Source organism: Schistocerca gregaria, chromosome 1 (genome assembly GCF_023897955.1).
Source record: "Schistocerca gregaria isolate iqSchGreg1 chromosome 1, iqSchGreg1.2, whole genome shotgun sequence".
In the NCBI taxonomy this organism is placed as follows: domain Eukaryota; kingdom Metazoa; phylum Arthropoda; class Insecta; order Orthoptera; family Acrididae; genus Schistocerca; species Schistocerca gregaria.
The window spans coordinates 1,034,852,267-1,034,868,770 of NC_064920.1; the positions used below are offsets into that span (position 1 = coordinate 1,034,852,267).

The 16,504-nt window shown below is 39.6% G+C and overlaps 1 protein-coding gene across 4 annotated transcripts in view; it reads right to left on the reverse strand.

Moving 5' to 3' along the window:
- The window catches only part of LOC126279438 (trafficking protein particle complex subunit 11), a 98,454-nt gene that overhangs the window by 36,898 nt on the left and 45,052 nt on the right, over positions 1-16,504 (reverse strand). For all 4 annotated transcript variants that reach the window (XM_049979679.1, XM_049979678.1, XM_049979677.1 and 1 more), the window contains exon 13: positions 8,357-8,650. In XM_049979679.1, the coding sequence (XP_049835636.1) occupies positions 8,357-8,650 (294 nt within the window). The remainder of the gene's footprint in view (positions 1-8,356; positions 8,651-16,504) is intronic.

Genomic DNA, 16,504 nt, shown 5'->3' on the forward strand with positions numbered 1-16,504 from the left:
ATAAATGATCATTGCTCTCATCAATTTACCATCTTATTAAAATGAGCAAGCAGAGAAAAGTAAATACTAAACTTGCAATATACTGAGTCAAGCAGGGAGGTGTTAAACTTTTCAAAACATTCTAACATATTTAATATTTTTAAAAGATTTCAATTTCTGTTTTCCTCAAAGACTACAAATAGAATGCCATCATCCAAGTGGCAGCCATTGTGGTTCAGGAATTGTTTCAGGAGTGTGGAATAACTGCCTATACACATTTCAAGCATAGCAAGAAGTATTTCTCAAGTAATGACTTCTGAAGGAGTTTCAAGAGTATATGGTTAAACCATGTAAACCCAAGATTTCTGGTAGCCCCCTAAGAAATAATCACACTGAGAAAGAGCTGGAGACTGAGGAGACCACTCCACATCCCCATGCAATGAAATGAGGCGACTTGGAAAACGCTCCTTTAGAAAACCCATGGGTGGTCTCGAACTATGGGACGTAACCTCGTCCTGTTTAAACTAAAAAGGGTCAATCTGATATTTTCTCAATTCTGGCATAAAAAATTCTTGCATCATGACAACACTGTGAGTTGAAAGTATGTTAATTTTCTCACAAAAGTAGAGTCCAATGATGTCAAACTGGTCGAATCCACACCACACTGTTACTTTCTAACGGCCTCTCGTGGAGTCCCCATGGATTATTTTCTGACCAATACCAGCAATTTTGTTTGTTCACAGCACCCGATAAGTGGAAATTAACCTCATCACTTATTTCCAGAATACTGACATTTTCCAAGGTTTCTAGCATTCTTTCTGCAGACATATGTCAACCATGCATAGTCATTTTGCTTCAGTTGTTGAACAACCATGATTTTAAAAGGATGAAAGTGGATGTCAAAGCACAAAAGTGGCAAAATGGCCAGTCTGAAATGTGCAAAGGTCAAGCGTGTCATACAGGTGAATACCGAGAGCTGGCCTCTACGGCTTGTCCAATTTTCTTGACGTTTTCTGCTGTTATAACTGTCCAAACACCTCCATAAGCTGTTCCAGGTCTCACTGTGCCTCTCTCATTCTCAATTTGTTGAACCACTTGGCTTTTGTTGGATGAGAAAGGGCAGCACTGTGTCAACCAACACTGAGTCGATTGTGAACTCTTCGCTGTGTCTGCACTACCGAATGATCAGTCGCAACAAAGGTTTTGTAAACAAGAAACATTGTTCAACTGACCAAGGCTCAATAGTTACTGAAATGGCAACTAATAATGGATGTAAATCAACCACTGTGCATGTGATACTTCCCCCACCACTTAAGTTATGGTGGGCTCTAAAACAACACCTCTTGTGGCAAAACAAGTGCTGTATCATTTGAGAGGTACGGAGGTGAGTGACTGTGCCAGGACTTACCCCAGTTCACTGTTGGTAGCGCCGGGTCACCACAACGCACCCATGCATTGCACACAAGTATTGCACCATAATTTAAGAATGAAATTAAAAGTTAAAGTTGCTTTTCAAAACTTTGTCAGCATGTGCTTTAGTATATTAATGTTTAAATGGTCAAATCTCAGATTGATCAGATGAATATTTTTCCACAATACATTGTTTAAAAAATAGTGGCGCTAAAGAATAAAGCTAGGAACCCAAAAATTGGTCATAATGTGCAGATGTATGTGAAAATTAACTGGTACAAGTCTTAACATGATTAAAGCAATATTTTGATCAGAATCCACGTTTTTAACAAAAATTGAAGACACTAACTATTATAGAATTAGAAATATGAAAATTTGTATGAAGCTTCAGTGTAATATTAAAACATTAATTATATAACCCCACTGAGCTACCTCTAATATTTTTTAAGTGATTTACTAAAAACTAAATTTGGAACAAAAATGTCCTTATTTATAGTAGATTAAGTATCTGTTATAATAAAGCTAGAAAGTTTTGGCTATAGCACCTGATGAAACCTACTAAATAAAAGACTATAATAAGTTTCAAAGTCTGCATGTAAATGATAACAAATACAAGGTATCTTAAAGTTGTACTTCAGAGGTCATGTTCTTCTGTCAGTTCCATTTCAAAAATTCTAGAGGGCAAGTGTGTGTGTGTGTGTGTGTGTGTGTGTGTGTGTGTGTGTGTGTGTGTGTGTGTGTGTGTGTGCGTGTGTGTGTAAAAGTGAGCTAAAACTTTTTCTGTGACTTTATCCACCTTACCTACATTCATACAAAAATTATAAAATTATAAATTAATTCAGGACATTGTTATAAAATATTATGGGTCTGAGAAAGTGGCCATTTAGAGGCTCCTACCGTGGGCATAGAATGGATAACAGGAGGTGTTCCCTTGGCCGTCCACTGCGCCAGTATATAAATACAGCCCAAGAGGCACCTAGCCACAGTATGGTCCACATCTGTCAAACACAGGAGTATGCGATATCTTGGATGACGTCACAGCCAGACCGCAACTAAACTCTTTTTTGGCACAAATAATAAGTGAAATCGCGAAGACTGTACACCGTCCTGGATTGCTTAGATTTCGTAGAAGTAACTCCTCAATTGCTGTCAGTAAGCTTAACAAAACCACATGGCAAGTGGTGACAAATGTTCTCCACTTTTATGGCAAGTAATTATTTTGATTATCAGAAGTCAGGGTGAAAGACAATTTAATGGAAACTTACCACAGAGGTTGCCTCTGAACTGCTCATAGTGCTATTTAGCTTAGAGAGATTTTTTATTGGAATTAACATCATGAATATTACGATGTTCTGGGTGTGAAACTTTACCAAATACACTCCTGGAAATGGAAAAAATAACACACTGACACCGGTGTGTCAGACCCACCATACTTGCTCCGGACAATGAATTCACGGTGTTCTTATTTCAATTTCCAGGAGTGTATATCTATCAATTATAACTCAAAAATATTCATTTATAATCACAGTCCTGATCCTACTGAGCAGATAGAGAATAGAAATATTTCTTTCAGTGGGCTAGACAAGAACGTGCACTTTCACACAGGGAACTATGATACAGGATGTTCTCCCTCGCTTTCTGGCTGACCACAGAAGCAGTTTCCAGGTTCTCGTGAAAGATGGCGAGCAATATTTCCAATATTTCCAACTTATGATTTCCTACTACTTATGACTGATTATTATTAAACTGCCACACCACTCTCTCTCTTGGACCCTGCCCTGCTGCAATGTTTGCACAGAATGACCACCAACCAGATATCAACCCAAATGAACAGCTACTGCCAAACTGACCAAGAGCAGAGTTAACCACACAGTGATGGAACACACTGTTGAGCACAAAATTGTCTATTTCAATGGGTACTTTACAACCTCTGCATCTTTCCCCCAAAATGATCTTCTCTTATCTTTGTTTCCTTGTAACTCTGCCTTTGTTCTCCTAATCTCCCTAGCCTCGATCTCTGTTAGCCTTCTGTTCCAATTCCATCTCCACCATGCCTCAGGATCTTAACTTCACTCATCCTGCAACCACATCCTTTTCCCTGCAGTCTCTCCTTCCTCTGTCTTGGCACTCCCTCCCAATCCACTCTCACATGTCATCACCATTATGCACTGCATGACCTCAGCAGTGCAGGTACCAGTGTCACACTCATCTTGTACACCAGTTGCCTCTCCATCCTGTGTTCCTAAACCCTGCACCTGCTACCTCCCTCCCAGCCATCAGCCAACCCCTTCAACCTTCAAAATCTTACCTCCTCCCTCCTCTTCCCAATCTCCTTTCTCCCCTTACTCACTTCACTCAACACAACCCCCTAACTCTGTCAACTGCAGTGTCAGCACAGTGTAAACACAATGAGTGAGTGAGTGTGAGAGAGAGAGAGAGAGAGAGAGAGAGAGAGAGAGAGAGAGAGTGTGTGTGTGTGTGTGTGTGTGTGTGTGTGTGTGTGTGTGTGTGTCTACACTCACTCAATGACTCAACATCTCTACTACTTTGTGTGTTGTACCTTATTCCAAAACTTTTATAAAAATTTTATACCTCTTAGTTTTAGAAATATGGAGTGTCTTCATCATAAAATGCGAAATAATATGATACTTAATACAAAAGAAGAGGAGAAAAATGAACACAAGCTACTGTTCCATCCATCACAATGTAGTTTCACACAGTTCAGTACAACATTTCCTCTGCTCTTCTCAGTATCACTACTGGCTGCCACGTGTGCACCAGATGTACATACCATTTTATTTTTATTCCTTTCCAGTACATTCTATTACTCACATAAAATACCTGGTAACTGGTGGTTCACTAGTTGTATTATACAACTCCATTTGTTTACAACTTTCATCAAAGTGTCTCATTTATCGCAAGTGAGGAAATCATAAAATTTAAAAACCATAGGCAAATTTGTTAACATCGAGTATAGATTTAAGTGTCAGGAAGTAATTTCTGAAAGTATCTGTATGGAGTGTAGCCATGTATGGAAGTGAAACATGGACGATAAATAGTTTGGACAAGAAGAGAATAGAAGCTTTCGAAATGTGGTGTTACAGAAGAATGCTGAAGATTAGATGGGTAGATCACATAACTAATGACGAAGTATTGAATAGAATTGGGGAGAAGAGAAGTTTGTGGCACAACTTGACCAGAAGAAGGGATCAGTTGGTAGGACATGTTCTGAGGCATCAAGGGATCACCAATTTAGTATTGGAGGGCAGTGTGGAGGGTAAAAATCGTAGAGGGAGACCAAGATATGAATACACTAAGCAGATTCAGAAGGATGTAGGTTGCAGTAACTACTGGGAGATGAAGAAGCTTGCACAGGCTAGAGTAGCATGGAGAGCTGCATCAAACCAGTCTCAGGACTGAAGACCACAACAACAACAACAACAACAACAACAGGCAAATCATTCAGGACTCCAGATAAGAGAATAGGAAAACTGGATACTGAGAATTAACTATGAAATGCTTGATGTAAAGAGAATTACAAATAATAGATATGCCAAATGACAGGTAAGAAATGAGAAAAATAGAATGAAAAATTGGGCACAGATGAGGCAAAAAGAGCAGCACCAGCCAAGAAAAGTGCAACAGAAGTCATAAATACATTATAAAAGTTACTTGAAACAGAATGATAGATAAATATAATTTTTAATGCTACCACTTACATTTACATTTTCCTGTGGTTCTCAGGTAAGTATAAAAGTTGTTTTTAATTTTCATTTAATTGCACATTCATTTTGGAGATCCCTTTCCTTTTATTAGAAGTTTTTACTAGAAAATTTTCACATGCCACTCAGAGATATTGTGTTTGTACTCTGTTAAGAAAAATGGAAATTTATTTTGGGTCACTACTTGAGGCCAGATGTCTCACTCTCTTGGCCTGTGATCAGCAGATTATACACATGCCTACTTTGTGTCTTTAGCTCAATATTCAATTTGGTCTTTCTTTACTGTCCCCACAAACATTATAACAAATCATTCAAGAAGGCAAAGGAAATACATACATCTTGTCATATAGATACAATAGCCTAAATTCTAAAAGCAACGTGAGATGTAGATGAAGAGTCTGATTACAACATAAGAACACCTGACAGAGGGACCATTTGTCAATTTGGGAAGGTGAAAACTCAGTCAATCATCCCTCACTTGGCCCGGCCTTTACCATGGGGGAACTGCAAAACCTACCTCTTGACCCAGGGATGGGAATTAAGTGTTGTCCAGTCACCTGTTATGCACCAGACACGGGGGCTGGCCTTCAGTAGTGCACAAGGAGGAATGAGACAAAGAGGAACCTCAAACACCGAAGCGGAGGAGGAATAAGAAGAGGAATGAAGAAAGAAAAGAGGAATGGAAAACAGTGGAGAGACTGTTCTGATGTCAGGCTACTGAAAATGCAGAACACATTCCTAAAAACATCCAAGACATGTTCCCCAAGGGAGGAGAAAAAAGAAAAGCAAGTGGATGGATATGCAGCATGAAAGGAAAAAGATGCTGCAAAGGCTGGGGCCCTGTGGCAGCCAAGCACAAACCCACCAAAGAGTGGCGAGCCCCCTGGGGGGAATGCATGGTATTAATACTAGTTCATTTTCAGATTGCCATTTAATTGTGAACGTGCTTTGTCTCTGAATAAGGAAACGGAATGCTATTAAAGATTTGGCAGCACATATGGCTGTGATCAGAATTTGTTCATATTTGTTAAAGTGGCATCTACAGTGGACGTGCTGGTCCATGTCTGGCATATTTGGGATTATTGGAGGTCTTGCAAGAATTTGAGTTTTAAATATTTTAATGAGGACATTGGATAATATTTTATTTCATGCATCCTAGTTGCTTTAATATACAATTTTAGTTATGATTAATAACAAGGAGTGTGGTTTGAGAAAGGGCATGTCAGCTCGAAACCAGTAACCACTGCAGCAATAATTTTATATTAATGCCAGATAGATGAATAACAATAATCAAATTTCCTCAGTACTGAACAGTTGCGTGCCTACCATCTTATGGCAGCATGCCTCAAATCACAAAAAATGATTTTAATGATTGTATTTAGCTACATGTCCAAACTATTACGCACTATCTCAGTACCCACTGCTCCACTCACATAGACTGTATGGTTTTCACAGTTTTTTTGCTTGTTTTTTCTTTAATTGAATTTTTACATGGCTCAAAATTGCAACATATTCTAAACTTTTCATCTAATTACGACTGCAGAAGCATGGTCTTTCCTGCGTGTTCTTCAGAACAAACAGCAATTCTGGTAGGTGGAGCCAGACAGCATTGTTAATCCTGCCAGTTTAGTTCTTGTGGTAATATGTCCATAAAAACTTTCATTCCATAACACATATTTCCTTGGAAGTCAAACACCAATTTTTGAAGATTTAGCTTTCAATATAACAAAATATTTCCATAAAAACTTTCATCTTCTCTTTCAATTACCTTAGGGGTTGAATTTCCAAAAAACAATGAAACACTTATTTTTTTATTTGAAACTGTGAAGCCAAACACAAATTTTCAGAGATTAGTTTCAAGAATGCTTTAGTAGTATTTTCAAAAGAAAATGTTGTGCACTGTTTTACCCCATCAGTGGTTGAATTTCCAAAAATACTAAACCATGCATTTTTTTCATTTCTCACTGAAAAACCAGATACCAATTTTCATAGTTCTATCCTCAAAACTGCCTTAATAGCAACATAGTTTCAAATACCTTTGAGCCCTATTTCATCCTGTTAGGAGTGGTATTTTAAAAGATCATTTCTTAAACAATAACTACAAATAAGATTAACACTCTAAATTTCAAGTTTGTATCCTTAACAGTTTGGACTGGGCAATGATTAATCAGTCAGTCAGTCACTCACACATTATTGTTTGCAATTTTGCATTTTGGTGTCCTCAGTTTGATGTAATTTGTGCATTTCAAAATAAATGAGCAATGGAAAGCGAAACCTGTATGTAATTTAGTCCAGCCCACCACTACATTTATCCCTAGTAAGTTTTTGATATATTGATATTGTATTTCATTGTACACCTCAAGGGGAGAGGAGATAGGTAGGACGCAGGTCCTAGTCCAAGCCTGAAAGCATCATACTAGAGTATGGTTGACTGCTGAGTGACATCTAGATTACATTTTGTTTGTAAATCACACACATAGTTATGATTCATGTAAAGGAAGGGCTACTTAACAAATAATTCCAGTTTTGTTCTTAGTAATCCAATGTTCTTTATGAAGAATGTGATGTTCAACCAGCTGTCTTATGACACTAAGACAACAAATCTGTTAGTCATTCACCTAGACTTCCATCTTAATTCTGTCTGCTAAGTTACTTACCTCTTGCTAGATGCAAGATGAAAACTAACATGCACACCTTGCATACCAGTGCTTTAATTATATTTTCAGAAGAGACTCATGCACCAATTGTCTCAAAATCCTAATGATGTTCAACATCAAAACTAAATATCAGTATGTATTTACTACTGTAATATGGTTTGGAAATTTCTGGCAGAATCTAAATAATTTACAAGAAAATATAACAACTCACCAAATGGTAGAAGTGCTGTTTCATGCAAAACCTTACCAGAATGTGTGAATGTGTGTGTGTGTGTGTGTGTGTGTGTGTGTGTGTGTGTGTGAAAGAGAGAGAGAGAGAGAGAGAGAGAGAGAGAGAGAGAGAGAGAGAGAGAGAGAGAGAGAGAGAGGGGGGGGGGGATTCACTAGGAAACATCAAGATAATATTCATTTGCAGACATTCACACCCCTAGGATGAGATAGTTCTGTGTGCTGATGAGCCTACTACACTGAGGAATACAGTTGATAAATATTAAAAATTTTATTACCAGTAACACATAAATGCAAATATATTATTATTACTATTATTTATCAAAATGAGCTAATATCCAAATGTATAAGTTTACAAACCTGAAATGCTGTAGTTCAGGACAAACAGCATCACATGCTGTACCTCCATCATTACCACTTCCAGTGAAACGAAGAATGGTGCAACGTTCTGTCCCTAGCTGCAGCAGCAGAGAGCCAATCTGAAGATCTCTACCACCATCAGGTGGCAGGAACTTGCATGCAAATCTTTTCACTTCACCACATGTAAACAGCAGAGAAGGTCCCTCATCACACACAGCAAATTCTGAACTGTAACTAGGATTGTTCACAGTGACTGACAGCTTGCTGAACTGCAACGGTTGTGGGCAGCAGCTCCTAGAAGAGTACCTATAATTCACTCAACAGTATACAGAAACAGAGCAACAACATATTTTTTTGTAGAAATTTTGTGAATTAATGTAGTTATTTGCTTTTCTTCCCATATTGTCAAGAGAACAAAAACAATGAAATCTCTACTGTTATTTTTGATTATATGAGAAAAGTTAAGAAATTAGACAAATCTGTACCAGAAAAATTACAGGTTGTAAAAAGATTGTGGATTAAAAATTAGTTACTATATTGTATTACAGCCAAAGTAATCCACTAAAAGTTACATTATTCTGTTCATATTTGTATCAAAATGATACATTGTGCCTCACAATCTCTCCTGCAAAATGTGAGGCACGCTTCAATTCTCTGTCAATTATTGAACACTGTTTTTATGTAGTCACTACAGGAGTAACTGCAGCTTTGGTGACAGACAAAGGGACAGAAGAACTACCAACTGAAGTTCAAGATTACAGAAGTTCAATATAGTTCCATAGAAAAGGTCAGCAAAATAAAAAAGTGAAAAGAAGAATATACAATGAAAAATGAAAAAAAAAATCAGCTGGTTAGAAAAAGCAAAAGCAGTTTACATAAGGAAGCCAAAAGAATTGGCATAGCAGCTGAGATTCAAATTCGCTTTAGAGCGAGGTCTGTATTGTATGGTGGATGTGATGTGTTGTGTATGAAACTAAAACCTGCAATCAGATCCAAACGTCATGGAAAACTGTGAAGAGGCGTCATCTTGCAACAAGATAACACTCGCCCACATCCTGCCAAACGGACAGCCGACGCAATAAAGGAGTTGAGATTCGAGGTTCTGGAACATCCACCATACAGTCCAGACCTGGCTCCAAGCGACTGTCACATGTTTGGACCCTTAACGGAAGCACTACAGGGAAGAAGATTTGAAAGTGATGAAGACATCATTGCTGCGGTGCAAAATTGGTTACAGATGCAACCGATAAACGTATTTTCTGATGAAATAAAAAACCCCGTAAAACATCGGGAAAACTGTGTTGAAGTCCAGGGAGATTACGTAGAAAAATAACGCATGTTTCAGTTTTCTATCATCAGAAGAAGTACAGCTTTTCACAAATGTGCCTTTACTTTTTGAATTCCCCTCGTATACCCATATGTAGATAATTTTATAAATAAGCTTTACCTATAACATACTTTTAAAGATATAACAAGGAATGGCTTTGCTGATTGTGCATACGCGTGAATAGTGAGTTTCGGCATTAACATATATTTATAAATAACTGTTTAACCATGGGTAACACCAGGGTCCAAGCTAGTAACACATATAATTATATTAACCCCCTAAGACATCCCCCCCACTGGTAAAAGCACAAATCGCACACTGAGGTGAAGTCAACATGAACAAATTGATACAGGACCTTGTGGCCTATCAAGCTGGAAAACAACTTTGAACTGGCATATTAAAGCCACCTCAGCTACAGTGAGTATACATCATACAAGATTTTGGCCAAATACATCATTGAATATTAAAAACCTTTCGTTCTTTTATTTACAAAATGTACAAATTGGTGCAAAATTTTGTAAATTTTAATACCATAAAATTATTAACTATATCTTTCGTCTGACCTTTTCACAATGGAACTACTACACTTGTATGGGTTAAGCTTAAATTTAATTGTAAATGCAATTAATTTTTGCATAATGTTTACAGGTGTAATTTTTGAGAACATTTCTACTGTAGAACAGCTGCTTTTTTATTAGTTAAGAATGAACATAAACAGTTGCAACTGCAATAAACTTCTTTTTATGAGATTACCGGTTTCAGTCTGTTTTAGATCATCTTTACACTTCACACCATGATGGTAGGCAGTGTCTGAACGGAGAAGGTGTTATGACTCCACGAACGCTAACTGTTCAAGCATCCAGTTGGCATTCGTGGAGTCGTAGCACCCACTCCATTTACAGCCACAATCTACAATCGTGGTGTGAGGTCTGAAGATGGTCTAATACAGACTAAAACTGGTAACTTTATAAAAAAAGAAGTTTCTTGCAGTTGTGACTTTTTATGTTCATGTTTACATGTGTCTTTTTCCTTTCCTTACCCTCACATACAATTGTAATTTAATAATGTTAATAAAATAGCTGACTAAGCTGGTGGCATAACAGAGTGAGAGGATACTGAAAATCTCATGCACACACGAGCTGTAGCTCATGTGACTTCTGCAGGCCAATTTTAAGATGTTAGATTAAAGTGTGCTGTATCAAATTTCCTGCCTCAACTTCCCCTATGTCACTGTGGTATGTTGTAAGCATCTATCATTCATACACTGTTATATGAAGACATACTATACATTGTCAGTCATATATCGTAATATTTTTCACATTGCAACTATGTGCTATGCAGAGTGCTGAAAGTATCTCATCAATTAACCGTGGACTTGCTGGTCCATTCACTTCAGCATATTTCCCATTCACACTGTGCTTATGGTTTGTTTTAAGTTGCTTCACAATGATACTGCCTTCGAAACTGGCCACAAGTAAATGAATCTGAATGAAGTTTGCAGCTGTAGGCAGAAATTTCCCTCTGCTATATGGCTTGTACACTGTTGAACATTTCCTTTCCCAATGACCAGATTCTCACCTCATAATACACCTGCTAAATTTCATCTCATCTTTAAGGTCAAACAAACAGATTAAATAAGAGAATTCTTTTTGAAAATTGTAAAATTACAATTTACTCAAATAACTGCAAATGGTCTCAGTTCTTACAGTACGTGGGTCTCAGTGACCTGCCATGCTGCCTCAAGATGATGTGACTTACCAAACAAAAGCGCTGGCAGGTTGATAGACACATAAACATACATATAAAATTCAAGCTTTTGCAACCAACGGTTGCTTCATCAGGAAAGAGGGAAGGAGAGGGAAAGACAAAAGGATGTGGGTTTTAAGGGAGAGGGTAAGGAGTCATTCCAATCCCAGGAGCGGAAAGACTTATCTTAGGGGGAAAAAAAGGCAGGTATACACTGGCGTGCGCGCACACACACACACACACACACACACACACACACACACACACACACACACACACACACACATATCCATCCGCACATACACAGACACAAGCAGACATTTGTAAAGGCAAAGAGTTTGGGCAGAGATGTCAGTCGAGGCAGAAGTATAGAGGCAAAGATGTTGTTGGAAGACAGGTGAGGTATGAGCAGTGGGAACTTGAAATTAGCGGAGGTTGAGGCCTGGCAGATAACGAGAAGAGAGGATATACTGAAGGGCAAGTTCCCATCTCCGGAGTTCTAACAGGTTGGTGTTAGTGGGAAGTATCCAGATAACCCGGACAGTGTAACACTGTGCCAAGATGTGCTGGCTGAGCACCAAGGCATGTTTGGCCACAGGGTGATCCTATTTACCAACAAACACTGTCTGCCTGTGTCCATTCATGCGAATGGACAGTTTGTTGCTGGTCATTCCCAGGTCAGTTGGTAAATCACGTGGGTGCTTTCACACGTGGCTCTGCCTTTGATCGTGTACACCTTCCAGGTTACAGGACTGGAGTAGGTGGTGGTGGGAGGGTGCATGGGACAGGTTTTACACCGGGGCGGTTACGAGGGTAGGAGCCAGAGGGTAGGGAAGGTGGTTTGGGGATTTCATAGGGATGAACTAAGAGGTTACGAAGGTTAGGTGGACGGCGGAAAGACATTCTTGGTAGAGGGGCTAGGATTTCATGAATGATGGATCTCATTTCAGGGCAGGATTTGAGGAAGTAGTATCCCTGCTGGAGAGCCACATTCAGAGTCTGATCCAGTCCTGGAAAGTATCCTGTCACAAGTGGGGCACATTTGGGGTTCTTCTGTGGGAGGTTCTGCGTTTGAGGGGATGAGGAAGTGGCTCTGGTTATTTGCTTCTGTACCAGGTCAGGAGGGTAGTTGCGAGATGCGAAAGCTGTTTTCAGGTTGTTGGTGTAATGGTTCAGGGATTCCGGACTGGAGCAGATTCGTTTGCCACGAAGACCTAGGCTGTAGGGAAGGGCTCGTTTGATGTGGCATGGGTTGGTGCTGTCATAATGGAGGTACTGTTGCTTGTTGGTGAGTTTGATGTGGACGGACGTGTGAAGCTGGCCATTGGACAGATGGAGGTCAATGTCAAGGAAAGTGGCATGGGATTTGGAGTACGATCAGGTGAATCTGATGGAACCAAAGGAGTTGAGGTTGGAGAGGAAATTTGGAATTCTTTTTCACTGTGAGTCCAGATCATGAAGATGTCATCAATAAATCTGTACCAAACTTTGGGTTGGCAGGCCTGGGTAACAAAGAAGGCTTCCTCTAAGCAACCCATGAATCGGTTGGCATACGAGGGGGCCATCCTGGTACCCATGGCTGTTCCCTTTAATTGTTGGTATGTCTGGCCTTCGAAAGTGAAGAAGTTGTGGGTCAGAATGAAGCTGGCTAAGGTAATGAGGAAAGAGGTTTTAGGTAGGGTGGCAGGTGATCGGCAGGAGAGGAAGTGCTCCATCACAGCGAGGCCCTGGACGTGCGGAATAGTTGTGTATAAGGAAGTGGCATCAATGGTTACAAGGATGGTTTCCAGGGGTTTGTGAACGTGGTTGGTGTCTTTGATGAAGGATGAGAGACTGCATGTAATGGGTTGAAGGTGTTGATTACTTAGGCAGAGATACGTTCTGTGGGGGCTTGGTAACCAGCTACAATGGGGCGGCCAGGATGATCGGGTTTGTGAATTTTAGGAAGAATTTACAAGGTAAGGGTGCGGGGTGTCGGTGGGGTCAGGAGGTTGATGGAGTCAGGTGAAAGGTTTTGTAGGGGGCTTAAGGTTCTGAGGATTCCTTGAAGCTCCGCCTGGACATCAGGAATGGGATTACCTTGAGAAACTTTGTATGTAGTGTTGTCTGAAAGCTGACACAGTCCCTCAGCCACATACTCCCAAGGATCAAGTACCACAGTCGTAGAACCCTTGTCCGCCGGAAGAATGACAATGGATCGGTCAGCCTTCTGATCACGGATAGTCTGGGCTTCAGCAATGGTGATGTTGGGAGTAGGTCCATGAACCATGGACCTTGCCGTTGGTGGGGAGGCTTGCGTGCCTCAGCGATACAGATGGCAGTACTGTAGGTGCAACCACAACGGAGGGGTATCTGTTGAGAGGCCAGACAAACATGTGGTTCCTGAAGAGGGGCAGCAGCCTTTTCAGTAGTTGCAGGGGCAACAGTCTGGGTGATTGACTGATCTGGCCTTGTAACATTAACCAAAATGGCCTTGCTGTTCTGGTACTGCGAATGGCTGAAAGCAAGGGGAAACTACAGCCGTAATTTTTCCGGAGCGTGGAATGTCAGATCCCTTAATCGGGCAGGTAGGTTAGAAAATTTAAAAAGGGAAATGGATAAGTTAAAGTTAGATATAGTGGGAATTAGTGAAGTTCGGTGGCAGGAGCAACAAGACTTTTGGTCAGGTGAATACAGGGTTATAAATACAAAATCAAATAGGGGTAATGCAGGAGTAGGTTTAATAATGAATAAAAAAATAGGAGTGCGGGTAAGCTACTACAAACAGCACAGTGACATTATAGTGGCCAAGATAGACACGAAGCCCATGCCTACTACAGTAGTACAAGTTTATATGCCAACTAGCTCTGCAGATGATGATGAAATGTATGATGAGATAAAAGAAATTATTCAGGTAGTGAAGGGAGGCGAAAATTTAATAGTCATGGTTGACTGGAGTTAGTCAGTAGGAAAAGGGAGAGAAGGAAACATAGTAGGTGATTATGGATTGGGGCTAAGAAATGAAAGAGGAAGCCTCCTGGTAGAATTTTGCACAGAGCATAACTTAATCATAGCTAACACTTGGTTCAAGAATCATAAAAGAAGGTTGTATACATGGAAGAATCCTGGAGATACTAAAAGGTATCAGATAGATTATATAACGGTAAGACAAGAGATTTAGGAATCATGTTTTAAATTGTAGGAGATTTCCAGGGGCAGATGTGGACTCTGACCACAATCTATTGGTTATGACCTGTAGGTTAAAACTGAAGAAACTGCAAAAAGGTGGGAATTTAAGGACATGGGATCTGGATAAGCTGAAAGAACCAGAGGTTGTACAGAGTTTCAAGGAGAGAATAAGGGAACAATTCACAGGAATGGGGGTAAGAAATACAGTAGAAGAAGAATGGGGTAGTTCTGAGGGATGAACTAGTGATGGCAACAGAGGATCAAGTAGGTAAATAGACGAGGGCTAGTAGAACTCCTTGGGTAACAGAAGAAATATTGAATTTAATTGACGAAAGGCGAAAATATAAAAATGCAGTAAATGAAGCAGGCATAAAGGAATACAAACGTCTCAAAAATGAGATCGATAGGAAGTGCAAAATGGCTAAGCAGGGATGGCTAGAGGACAAGTGTAAGGATGTAGAAGCTTATCTCACTAGGGGTACGATAGATACTGCCTACAGGAAAATTAAAGAGACCTTTGGAGAAAAGAGAACCACTTGTATGAACATCAAGAGCTCAGATGGCAACCCAGTTCTAAGCAAAGAAGGGAAGGCAGAAAGGTGGAAGGAGTATATAGAAGGTTTATACAAGGGCAATGTACTTGAGGAAAATATTGTGGAAATGGAAGAGGATGTAGATGTAGATGAAATGGGAGATAAGATACTGCGTGAAGAGTTTGACAGAACACTGAAAGACCTGAGTCGAAACAAGGCGCCCGAAGTAGACAACATTCCATTAGAACTACTGACGGCCTTAGGAGAGCCAGTCATGACAAAACTTTACCAGCTGGTAAGATGTATGAGACAGGCGAAATACCCTCAGACTTCAAGAAGAATATAATAATTTCAATCCCAAAGAAAGCAGGTTTTGGCAGATGTGAAAATTACCAAACTATCAGTTTAATTAGTCACAGCTGCAAAATACTAATGCGAATTCTTTACAGACGAATGGAAAAACTAGTAGAAGCCGACCTCGAGGAAGATCAATTTGGATTCTGTAGAAATATTGGAACACATGATACTGACCTTACGACTTATCTTAAAAGAAAGATTAAGGAAAGGCAAACCTACCTTTCTAGCATTTGTAGACTTAGAGAAAGTCTTTGACAATGTTGACTGGAATACTCTCTTTCAAATTCTGAAAGTGGCAGGGGTAAAATACAGGGAGTGACAGGCTATTTACAATTTGTACAGAAACCAGATGGCAGTTATTAAGAGTCGAGGGGCATGAAAGGGAAGTAGTGGTTGGGAAATGAGTGAGACAGGCTTGTAGCCTCTCCCCGATGTTATTCAATCTGTATATTTAGCAAGCAGTAAAGGAAACAAAAGAAAAATTTGGAGTAGGTATTAAAATTCATGGAGACGAAGTAAAAACTTTGAGGTTCGCCGATGACATTGTAATTCTGTCAGAGACGGCAAAGGACTTGGAAGAGCAGTTGAACGGAATGGACAGTGTCTTGAAAGGAGGATATAAGATGAACATCAACAAAAGCAAAACGAGGATAATGGAATGTAGTCGAATTAAGTCGGGTGATGCTGAGGGAATTAGATTAGGAAATGAGACACTTAAAGTAGTAAAGGAGTTTTTCTATTTAGGAAGTAAAACAACTGATGATGGTCGAAGTAGAGAGGATATAAAATGTAGACTGGCAATGGCCAGGAAAGCGTTTCTGAAGAAGAGAAATTTATTAACATCGAATATAGATTTATTTATCAGGAAGTCGTTTCTGAAAGTATTTGTTTGGAGTGTAGCCATGTATGGATGTGAAACATGGATGATAACTAGTTTGGACAAGAAGAGAATAGAAGCTTTCGAAATGTGGTGCTACAGAAGAATGCTGAGGATAAGGTGGATATATCACGTAACTA